At 32.8% G+C, this 12310-nt stretch overlaps 1 protein-coding gene across 3 annotated transcripts; it reads right to left on the reverse strand.

Annotated features, from left to right (window-relative positions):
• Positions 1–6051: 6051 nt before the first annotated feature.
• Positions 6052–9414, reverse strand: LOC142641977 (uncharacterized). Of its 3 annotated transcripts, none has more exons than XM_075816308.1 (4): positions 8909–9349; positions 8251–8453; positions 7421–7659; positions 6052–6829 (listed from the first exon to the last, which is right to left on the reverse strand). In XM_075816308.1, the coding sequence occupies exons 2-4, from the start codon at positions 8330–8332 to the stop codon at positions 6182–6184; spliced, it is 969 nt and encodes a 322-aa protein (XP_075672423.1). In that variant the 5' UTR covers positions 8333–8453; positions 8909–9349; the 3' UTR covers positions 6052–6181. The 3 variants fall into 3 exon arrangements, with proteins under 3 accessions (XP_075672423.1, XP_075672422.1, XP_075672424.1); XM_075816307.1 differs by having other exon boundaries at positions 8058–8453; XM_075816309.1 differs by lacking the exon at positions 8251–8453 and having other exon boundaries at positions 8909–9414.
• Positions 9415–12310: the final 2896 nt, after the last annotated feature.

Below are 12310 nucleotides of genomic sequence, written 5' to 3' on the forward strand. Positions count from 1 at the left end.
CTGTCAGTATACGTTGACTTAAATTAGACTATATAAACTAGGGTTTCAACCTTATTTTCTAAAAACCCCTTAGTAATTTTAATTATAACAATTGACCCCATAAACAAATATACTTAAATACCCCTCTTTTTATTTTTTTTTTCTTTTCGGGTATTACATAAACCTTATACTATGACTTGTTCGCAATAAGAGAGAGAGAGAGAGAGAGAGAGAGAGAGAGAGAGAGATATGGATTGGAGGGCAAAAGGGTCATTTCGCCTTTGCTTGGTTCACTAAACGAACCTCTCAAAAGAGCTTGGGACACTGGTTAAATTTATGAACCCACGCTAGATGCCTTGTGTTAAACACAGGAGCTTCTAAAAAATGCCATGTTTGTTGAATAAAAGGCCTCAACTGACACTATGCTTTTTCTTCATCAAATAATAATCAGTTATCATAAATGAGAGACAACGAAGAGAATAAGATGAGAGACCGAGAGAAGCCAGAGAAAAGAGAAAAGAGCCTAAATGAGAGAGGAGAGAAAATAGTTTTTTTTTTTAACATGCTACAGTACCCTTCTATTGTAGGATGTTGTAAAAGAAAATTTGGATTTTGGCACATCTGATCATGGATGATTTTTGGTTTTTTGGTCTGCCAAATGCTAAAAATTTAGCATTTAGCACACTTAATGCCAATGCTTTAAGAGTTTTTTTTTTTTTTTTAGAATACTTTTTATGCTCCCATGCATGCGTTTGGAAAAATTAACATGTGGAGATTTATAAAATTTGGCCCCATGAAGTTGTTAAACATCAAGCACCACTTCTCTCTCTCTCTTTCTTTCTCTAAAAATCTCTAGACATCAATTTGTAGAGCAACAATTTGACTAGAGCCTAGAAGATTGTAGAATTGAAACTATAAAGGCATAAAGAACACTAGAAGCTGTCATGAGTTAGAAATTAAAAAAAAAAAAAAAAAAAAGCTAAGGTCCAGAACTACTAGAACTCTACTAGCAGAAATTAGTGAAGCTAGAAGCCTCAATGTCGGTTACTTAACCGGCCTCTAACATGTATAAATAGGAACTTTGGTTCCCACTTGCGAAGTGTGAAGTGTGAAGTGAAGTAAGGAGAGGTGAAGTGTGTGTCATAAAGCACCAACTAGTGTGAAGTGAAGAAAAGAAAGTCAAGAGGTAGTAAGTGTCAGTGCCTAGGTGTTCAGAGAATTAGTGTGTCTCTTGTAAAAGCTTGTAATTTGGGAGTGTAATAAGAAGCTTCTAAGGAGTCTTTTGGCTAAATATATGGGCATTGTTCAAATTTATTTGAAAAAAATGAAGAGAGAAGTAAATTTTGGTAATGATATTGCCGAAATTCTAAGAAAAAGTATGAGAGAGGAGAGAAAAATGATGTGATAGAGGGAGAGAGAGACAATTGAATTTCGATGATGTAGTTACCGAAATTTCTGCCCAAAATCCAAACTATTTAGGAAGAGTGCTCAAAAAGGAGAGAAACAAATAGGAATTGTGGCAATGGAGTTGCCTAAATTGTAGGGGAGAGAGAGAAAAAAAAAAAGAAAAAAAGAATTATGACAATTGAGTTGCTGAAAATGTAGGGGAGAAAAAAAAAATTGTGGCTCTCCAAAACTGGAGAAAAAAGAAAAAAGACAATGGGTAATGGAGTTGCGGAGATTGTGACTTGCCATAATTTTTTTTTCTCTCCCTTACAATTTCTGTAACTCCATTGATCATTCCCATTTTTTTTTTCTCCACTTTTAGCTAGCCACAATTCTTTTTTTTTTTTCTCCCCTACATTCTTGGCAACTCAATTGCCAAAATTCTTTTTTTTTTTTTCTCCCCCACAATTTCGGCAACTCAATTGTCTTAATTCTTTTTAATCTCTCTCCACTCCCCTACAATTTTAGAAATTTCGTTGCCACAATTCTATTTTTCTCTCTCTCCTTTCTAGATTGCATTTTGAGTAGGAATTTCGGTAATTACATCACTGAAATTCAATTGTCTTTCTCTCTCTCTCTCCATCACATCATTTCTCTCTCCTCTCTCATCCTTTTTCTTTGAATTTCGGCAATACTATTTCTAAAATTTTCTTCTCTTCTCATTTTCCAAATAAGTTTGAATTGCCCATATCAAAAATGAACTTCATTTTTTTTATGATATTCAGGCTCAGCTTTGCAGTGTTGTACTTTTTTGGGTAAAGATAGAAGAATTTTTGTGTGCTCTAACACGTGTTTAGTTCAACAGAAGTTAGCCCAAAGCCCATTAATAAGGACCACAAAGTCATGGAGCCGGCCAATAAAATTGGCCGACTTGGTCTCACCACTTGGTATTGGACAAATAAAGACCCACAATTGGGTCAACATTCAAATTACTTAAAATCTTCTTTTTCATTATGTCGATCAAGCCCATGAATGCGTGAAAGAGAAAACCATCCAAGGTAAAAGTAAAAAAATAAATAAATAAATTGATAGAGATACGGATTAAAGGGCAAAAGAGTCATTTCACATTTACTTGGGTCACTTAAAAAACCTCTCGAAAGAGCTTGGAAACATAGAAGTAGAGCCCGCCCAAGGCCTAGGCCTAAAGCCCCACCCAAAAAAAAAAAAAAAAAAAAAAAATCCCCTTAGAAAAAAAGGCCCCACTTTCAATAGTTAAATACTCAATTTTTATAAAATTATATATATATATATATATATATATATATATATATATATATATATATATATATATATATATATTTTAAAAAAAGTTGTGCATTTTTTTTTTTATATTAGTGATGTTAAGGATGCTACAAATTTTACTATTGACTTACAAATTGTCATGTTACTAATCACAAAAAAGTAATTTAAACATTCATTAGTTAAATTGATGAATTTCATCAATAAGAGTTAATGTCAAATTATATTGTGAACATTTTATAATACTTTTAGTGCATTTTTCCTTTTTATTTTTATTAAGACTCTCAATGTACGAGACCAATAGAACCCTAAAATGTTTCAAAAAATGTTGGAAATGTATTAAATCATCAATTATAGATTAATCTCTCCTAATAGTTTGACACTTTAACTTTTGTAAACTGATATCCTACAAGGCGACACACTAAATAATATCTATCTCCCTCTCTTGAAAACAAGATATAGAATTAAAAATTAGATTTTGACTTTCCTTAACTACGTATTGTTGTATATCCAAAATAAAGAATTTTTTTAAATGTAATATATTTTTATTAATATTTATGGTTCAACTATGATATTCAATTTTCTATATGAAATTAACATTAGTTTAGTTGGTATTATTCATCAAATTATGTATTTAATGTATCAAATTAACCTTGATTTGATTAATATTAAATAATTTTGTTTAATTAATATTTACATATTAAAAACCTTGCATAAATTTTTCATCTTAGGCCCCAAATAATGTTGGGCCGCCCCTGCATAGAAGCTATGTGATAAACATAGAAGCTTCTAAAAGAACACCATTTTTGTTGAATAAAAGGCCTCACATGACACTATGCTCCTTCATTAAATAAGAATCAGTCACCTTTAATGAAAGATTACTATGTTCCCTTAAATTTAGCAAATTGAGAAGATAGTTTTCTCTTTAGGGAAGCAATTTTTATGTAGGTTGCTATTTCTAGAGGAAAACCATAATCAATGCATCATTTTTGGGATGGACATTGTTCAGTGATAAAGAATTTTAATGCCTAGTAGTCATAATTGATTTTCCTCTCATTTAGTAGATTTTTGAGTTCTTAAACATCACTATAAGAGCAAAAGGTATCCCAACATGAGCGGGGGTGGATTAGATCAACTTAAGAAAAAAAAAAAAAAAAAACTTTCCTACACTTAAAACACACTTGCATATTAATATATCCTACCAGTTCGTAAGGTAACAGGTTATGATGAGGGAGAGAATTGGGCAATTGTGGACTTGCAAAGGAGAAGTAATGGGTTGTGAGGGCAGTGGACTTGAACCAAACGAAGTTTGCACTTGGGCTTGTGCAAATAGCTTGATAATAAAAGGAGAAGAAATAACTCTAATGACAAACATATCAATGTGAATTATCACTATATTTATGATATAGTGGAAAGGAGTGAGATATGAGTCCAATTTATTTTATCCCCTTAATCGAGATAGTGGCTAATCCTTTGACCAAGGGGTTGACTTTGGATAAATCAGAGAGCATGTAATGAAAATGAGACTTGTGAATTCAAAGACATAGGTGAATACTAAATTGATATATATATATATATTTGCATATGAATGAAGGATTCGGAGAGAGATATATATATATATATATTTGCATATGAATGAAGGATTCGGAGATGCCTGGATAAATGTTGCCATACAACTTTTGCCAAGGGGACATAATTGGTTAGTTATAGGTAGGAAGGCATTGACGAGTGACGTAAGTTACCATTGATATATGAATGTAAAGTCCACTAATATACATCATGGCTAATTGAGCTTATTTAAGGAAAACCTTTATAGATATGGGAATGGGTATGTGAACCTTTATAGATATGTGGACTTTACAATTCTATTCAATACATCATGGCATGGATTATCGAAATGGAAAGTTTATATTAAATTATTAATTATTCCAAAAGTTTAAGCTATTAGGAAATTGTGAGTTTAATTACCTAATCATAATTCTAACGCCTCCCTCACTGGTGGGCCTAAATTTCCTCTTAATAAGTAGGGGTCCAATAAGTGGAAATTTAACATTTTAAATGGGAGGTCGAGTGAAGACAGAAATCGAATTCAAGATTTCCTGCTCTGATACTATGTTAAATTACCAATTGACCTAAAAGTTTATCAAGAAATTGTGAATTTAATCACTTAACCATAATTCTAACAGTTTACACTTATATTAGTCGAAAAAGCTGCAAATATTTCTGAACACATAAAATTTTTTTTTTTGTTGAGAAAGTTCCAACTTATGGCGTCCACTCCTAATGATAACTCTTTATCATCAAACCAATTCACTAATTAATTTTTAGTATAAGTAGAGATTACATCATAAATTTCTTATTCAATCATAAAATTTTTTACCATATAAGCTAACTGGACCCACCTATACACACCGTAGATCTTAAACACTCTCAACAAGTTAAACAGAAGATAATGCGTAAATTCTCTTATCTTTGTCGTCCTTACAGACAATGTCAGAGGCACAAAATTATAGTAATTAATGATTCAACAGAAGTAGAAGGCAAATATACATTGGCATTTAGCTTCTACTATCTGAATTGTGGTTGTGGTGAAGGCACGTAATGCAAACAAGGGATCACATATTCACTTAATAGATATATCAAAGGCTAAGTCCCTCCCTTTCAAAAAAAAAAGAAAGGCTAAGTCCCTACTCCTACAAAAAAGTCCCTACTCCTAAACAAAATATGGCTCACTTTTCAGATCATTTGATTTAGACCCAGTCGATAGGCAATCACACAAAGACAAGGATTTGGCAACAATTTTAAATTACCAAAATCCGCACTACTTTCTGCCCCATGTATCATGACAAATCTTAGATAATATTAGTTGCGATATCTAACATTAATCATTCTCATTTCCACAATGCTTATATATGTCTTTTTCAGCCCACTTACAGTGGATCCCTTTCAAAATAACCATCAGAACTTAGTGAACTCTTTTGACCAAGCCAGTCTCAACTCATTATCAGTGGCTTTGATGTACTTAAATATTCCGTACTGCATTATTAATTGGTTGATTATTTGATTAAAAGTCTTATGCTGCTTGATGTAAAATCCTCTTACTTGTAGTGACTGGTTTGGTTGTCTTTCAGACTGGAAGGTTCTCCTAGTTAAATACCAGCTTTGTTCATTGAAATTTTGCAACTATTTTCTCATCTGCTCATGAATCACAAAGTTGCTTTGTTTTCAAAGTTGGATTAATGCTGCATAAACTGTGAATGTCTATCATGTTGCATGCAATGCAAACATCACAATTAACCAATGGACTAGACAAGTAGTGTGACAAGGATGGCTAATGAGCTATTTACAGCAATGTACACCCCAGATATAGGTGTGTTAATTATCCCATTATTAGAGTAAGGAGACAACTAATTCAGATATCTCAATGCATGAACCGTGTAAAATACAATCGTCCATATACATGCAGTCAAAAGGATAAACACAATATCTAGTTCAAATCCATATTCATGTTCATATCCTATTTGAGCTTTAAACCTTGGAAAAGCCAATGCGGCCGGTTTGTTTCCTGATCAAATGTAGCACTGGTGCTGCTCATGGGGGTGTTGGGGTCACTACAATCCTCTCCTCGGTCCGATTTGAAAGAGGCAGATGAATCCATCTCCCTAATTCCTTTATGGGAAGAGGAATTACATAATCCTAATTGAGTTTTTGAGGATTTTGATGTTGCCTTCTTGCTCAAGCAACCTCCAATGCTTAATGTCAGCTCTACTTCACTATCTTCATCAGAACCAGCAACGCTCATCTTATGACTGCTGTTGGGCATCTGGGAACTTGTCCCTGCTTGGTCTTCCTCAATGGCACTGACTCCTGTTGACATGTCTTCCTCAGCAGCAGGCCTCTCAAGATCAAATCCCCTTGCCATTTTCATGGTGTCTCCAGAGCAACTGCCACTTCGCTCCCTCGAGTTTGGATCGTCTCTCAAGCTCTGAATTTGGAAATTAAATCCACTTGTGGTTTGCATTGATGGATGGTGGCAGTTAATGAACTGAGTATGGCTTATATCTGAGCTAGTCATGGAATTCCAATATCTGTTTTGTTTAAGTTCTTTTTTCAGCTCACCCATTAGCTTCTTCTGCACACTGTAGAGTCTGTGGAGTTCCTTCACCTGCAACTTTCAGTTTGTTATTACAATGCTAAATAGCACTAATGACAAATTCTTGCAACTACTACGTTTTTAAGTGATGAACAACGGACTAAATAGGAAGCTTGAAAGGGTCAGGATTTTTAAGGAGCCAAGTCAGTGTCATGGTGTACAGAAATAGTTATTTAAGGAAACATTATCAATACTTTATAAAGAGGTGGATGGTGGGGCTCTTAGAATGATTGACAACATCAATAATGTGTTTCTGGTAGTTTAGCAGGAAACAAGAGTTATGTTTAATATAGCTATTGATAAAGTTGGATGAAATACTTGAAAGTGTTGATTGTGATGTCAGTATACCATTAAGTCAGTATTTTGCAATTTGTTTATTGATGGAATATATGTGGAAACCTGAAAGGGGAGGCCTCTATTATTCATTTCACAAAATTACAGAATTTGAAACCAAAAAATCTTCATACATATCTGTAGCCCCATGACTATCAGTTTGTGTTGATGTCATATGAGTGAATGTAAAATTTGCAATACAAATTTAATGGCATCTGAGATTTCTTAAAGAAGTGAAAGGTTTACTAGCTAATAAAAGATTCATGGTACCTGGTTTTTGAAGACATCTTCATGCATCTGCATTGTCTTTTTGATGGATTCTATGTTGTTCTTTTCTAGCTTCCTGTCCATGGAGTCCTCAAAGCTGTCCACTACAGTTATATAGCAGTTCCCCTTCAGTCCTCTATTCTGGAAATGCTCCCAGTCATCCACACAATGTACAGTAAAGCTGTTGCTGTTTGGTGAGGTTGCTAAGAGATTGACGGCGTATTCGAGTTTAGTCCCCATGTCTGAAATATATAACTATCAATTTGTTTCTAATTATGAAATACATAAACATACATTTTGAGACACAACACAAATTTTGGAAATTTATTTTTTCAAGATAATGATACATTCTAAAGAGCAAGGAATAAGAAATTGAATCCACTTTTTTTGCTTTCTTATCTTTCTACATTTCAGTGGGTTGGGTGTGATTTATAGGAAGTCACTACTACATGTCAGGTGGAGACAGGGTTTGGTTGACCCCAAGTCTATCTGATGCTAAATTCAAGCACCAAGGACTAATGGAAAAATCTGATCATGTTGAGTCATCTCCAACCTTGCCCCAAGTCAAATTTGATTGCAAAAAAACAATTCCAACCCATCTAGTTAGTGGTGCTCATTCCTCAAATTCACTCATGCTTACCTTTGATTTTTAACAAGTCCCTTATATTTAGTTTGCTACAGGAGAAATTGTGGAAACAGACCGTGTTTGGTAGTATTAAGCAAAGGGGGAACAAAATGAAATGTTCAGAACTGCATAGGGAGCTCCAAATCCAACAGTAGGAGACAATGAAGAAGGGTGAAAAAGAAAAATGGGATGAGGACAACAGTGATACCACAAATGGCATGTGGGTCTTTCTTTCTCTCACACACTCTTTTGGTGCCACCATCACTGGTCATAATAACAGTGGTCTTCATCTCAAGAAATTGTTCTCAAAAAGTGTCCACTTCTTTCTGTTTCTTCCAGAGGCCTTTTCGCTATCCACATGATCGAATCACATAACAGCCAAACTACCATCTGATGATGCTCTCAGAGAGACTTAAAAGCAAGAAAAAATTATTAATTAATAAACAGTAAAAGAGAATATGAGATAGAGAGATTCAGTTCTTATGGCAATTTTACTATTCAAGAACTATCATTTCAATCTTAACATCATTTTGTACTGTAAATTATTTAATAGAAAGATCATTATCACTTTCAAACTTATTGGCATGCCTCCTATGCATGATACAGCAATAAACATCACCATCTTAGTCCCCAGGCCTTATCAAGTGGAAGGACTGAAGGAACACTAATATTTAGAAGTGCTACTACTATCACATAACATACACAAGTACATAAAAACTTAGGACACAAACAAGCAAGAACTTGCATTAAGACTCATCACCAAACTTAAAAGACTTGTTTTTTATGTCAGTCAGAGCTCTTTAAACACCTGATTCATCCCAAACTTAGACTTATATAACTATGAAAACATGTATAATTCACGTTACCGGCGATATAAACTGGGCTGATCGCGATACTCTCTTAGGAGGCTCATTGAGCATGTTCCTCCTTCATGCCACTGCTTTCACCCATAAGCTGGTCTTCTTAGTAAACTAGAACCAAAAGAATGACTAGCCAATTCTGTGATGAATAGTAGCTGTTTTATTTTGTGACATGGACGGAGCAATCGAAGCGGTGCAACTATGGTGAAGCCTGAAAAAAACAATCGTTGACACCTCTACACCAGCAAATCTATTGGCAGGCCAATACCTGCAGTCTTTCACTTTGCTTAGAGAAAGAACAAAGCACCTTCTTCACTAAAAAATATATATATTAAAATCAGAATCATGGTGTTAATAATTCAGGCTTGACAGGCTGTGAATGAAGGAAAGCAAAGAAAAAAAAAAAAAAAAAAAGCTGGACTAACAATGTTCTTGTGTGTGTAGGTGTGTATAATATTTTGTGAGAGAGAGAGATAAAGTTAATATTGTATTGTATATTGTATATTTGTGTCGTATTGGATAGTAGGAGGAAGATCAAAGAAAGAAGGGAGAGAGGGGCCCATAAATTTATATAATAAGAACAAACGAGACTAATAAACATGAGCCAATGTAGGCCAGTGAACAAGATATTCCAGACAAAGTCTTGCAGACATCAAGATATGCATGAAAATTGTATGGAAAGCTGGTGCTTCTTTCCTACAACAATACCACTCTTTTTCCATACCCTATTTCTTTTTTCTCTTTTTTTTTATATATATATTTTGAGGAAATTCAACGATTCTGATCCAATTATTCTCTCCGTACTAAACATTCATATTTATTATCTAGTCCAATATTGTTGTCATTCAGATTTTATCAGAGTACCCAGCTTTCAGGTGTTAGGATTCCACAGTTGTTTTTCCCTTGGCATCTGTAAATTTTTGTTGGTCTTGTTATATTAGCAACCAAACTAAAATAGTATAGTGGCTATGTTGTTCAAACATGGCTTACTTAGCTACATCTTATGAATTCTAAATCTATTTTTGTTGTTAGAATAATGGTTTAGTAATTAAACTCATTTTTGGGACTATAACTATTTTATTCTGGTTATAGAGTAGATGATATTGAATTTGAATTATGTCTTCACTATCTCCCATTTGAAAGTAAAAAAAAAATTTACACGATGGGTCTCCTTTATAGTAAATTCAACATTTTGTAACAATTTATGCTTTTTTGGATTTATTGTAGTTTATTACCTATGTATGTCTAACATTGAGAGAAAAAGGAAGTTAATATTGTTAAATTTTCCTTTTGCATGAAAAGGCATCATAAATAATATTTTTCAATTTGAGCATGTATCTAGTTTTTTTTTTTTTTTTTTTTTAAGTTTAACATTATTTATTTCTATGAATTTTTTTGTTGTTGTGGGTATCATATTGAAAAAGAAAAACTTTTCACACTTGTCTCCTTGTGTCTGTTCCATAACTAAAAAAGCATCACCTAGAACTAGAATTTTCCACATGTACTTGAAAATTGGGAAATGGGTGATGATGCTTTAGTTGTTTCTATGTATATTATAGGAAGACCACAAGACAAAAAAATTCCACATTACATAATCATATGATTAAAGTGTAGAAATTTAATAACAGTATAAAAAGTGTTAATACTAATAAGAAACCCAATTGAGATTTGAGATGAAGGGGAAACTTCCCACACATCACTTTCCTCTAAAAGCCTAAAGAGCCAAAACATACCTGTCCAAAGCTAATTATTAATATAAAAAAAAAAAAAAACTTAAACCTTACAACAATTCAAAGTCTGATCCAGGGAAATCACAACCACACACATCCACATGCTTCACACCATTAAAATAGTACCATATGATTTTGCTTTCAACATTATATTCTATGTGAGCATGCCTTACCTTGTCTTTTACTTGTTTATTGTCTCCTCTAAGGCCTAAGGTAACATGGGTTTGGGTCATGTGTACCCCATTACTAGCTCAAGATAAACCTACAAAACAGCACACCTATTCACACACACACTCACACCAGGAAGCATGCGAATATATATGCATTGCTAGGTTGAATTTGGGTTAGCTAACTAGGGTTCATAATTAACTAGATCCTTGTGCAGAAATTAATTGAAGATATGCCAAGGTACATTCATGTACTTTCTAATCTATGTAAGATTATCTCTTTTTTTTTTTTTTATAAATTGTCAATATTATGAATTATATTTTTGCCCATTTAATTTCATGAGGCAAGGATTAGAGCAAGCTACTTATCATATGATTAAAAAAAAATAGTTGATGTTTTAAGAAATATCACCTTAAAAATTGAAAAAAAAAAAAAAAAAAAAAAAAACTTGTGGGATGTGTCTTTTGAGGATTTGCCACAGCCGAGCAAGTACTTTTTATTTTTATTTTTTAAATTTCTATATGAAATGTGTACTTTTTTCTATATTTTTCTTTCATTTCCATCATATAGAATATGTACTTAGTCTTGCATTTGTTTATTTATTTTCAATTTATTTTTAATTTATTAACATGATTGCGTATAACAAAATAATGACATGTTGGATTGTGAATCATCATCAATCTTTGCTTGCTGAACCCACCGTCTCTGTACTAAACAAATAAGCATTTATTACATGAGATAAAATCATACAAATTATTTCCTAACTTACATTAATTAATGCATATATTCATAAAATAAAATAAAAAAACATTAAAATATATATGCATAATAATAATAAGATTGAGACGGCTATAAAATAAGGACAGATTGGGCTGGCCATGTGAAAGATCCACATGGCACATAAACCAGAGGACCCTCCACCCAAAATAAAAATCAAAAAAATCAGTACGTTTGTGGGCGCGCGTGTAAAAAGCTATAGCCTATGGCTTAGTTCTGTGGGGTAGACGATTTGCCGATTTGGGAGGAAGAGAATTTTCTTTCTTCTTTTTAAATTTTTTTCCATTTTTCTTGGAGATGTGGTTGTCATTTCCTAGGTGATTTTGCTCTCTACTAGTTCTAGTACCTTCACAAACAAATTGTCTTTTTTCAAATATATATTTTTGTACATTGAGAATCTAGTCCTTTTCACATCAACTTCGTAATCACTTTTTTATTTTCAACTCACTGTCTGTACGTTTCACTGATAAATTGGTTCGTATAATTGTACAAGTCTAATCTTACTTTATTTTTATTTTTTTATATTTATAAATACTAGATATTTTTGTTGAAAAATATCTAAAATGTATTAATGAAATTACAAAGTTCTTAACAATTGCATTCATTATATTGAAGAATCATTTATAATACGCTAATGTACGATAAAATATACTTTATTCTATGCTTTATTTTTATCATTTTTTTTTTTAAATTTCATTTTATTTTCGTAATGTTAGGATTTAAGATTTTGTTT

The sequence above is a fragment of the Castanea sativa genome, chromosome 7, assembly GCF_040712315.1.
Source record: "Castanea sativa cultivar Marrone di Chiusa Pesio chromosome 7, ASM4071231v1".
Classification (NCBI taxonomy): Eukaryota; Viridiplantae; Streptophyta; class Magnoliopsida; order Fagales; family Fagaceae; genus Castanea; species Castanea sativa.

Bases quoted from the DNA above. Each gene is read 5' to 3' on its own strand.
- LOC142641977 (XM_075816307.1), bottom strand. From the start codon at position 8,304: ATGGTGGCACCAAAAGAGTGTGTGAGAGAAAGAAAGACCCACATGCCA. The intron at 7,660-8,057 runs GTAAGCATGAGT...TATATATTTCAG, and splicing joins GGACTTGTTAAAAATCAAAG to ACATGGGGACTAAACTCGAA. The intron at 6,830-7,420 runs GTACCATGAATC...TGAAAGTTGCAG, and splicing joins AAGATGTCTTCAAAAACCAG to GTGAAGGAACTCCACAGACT.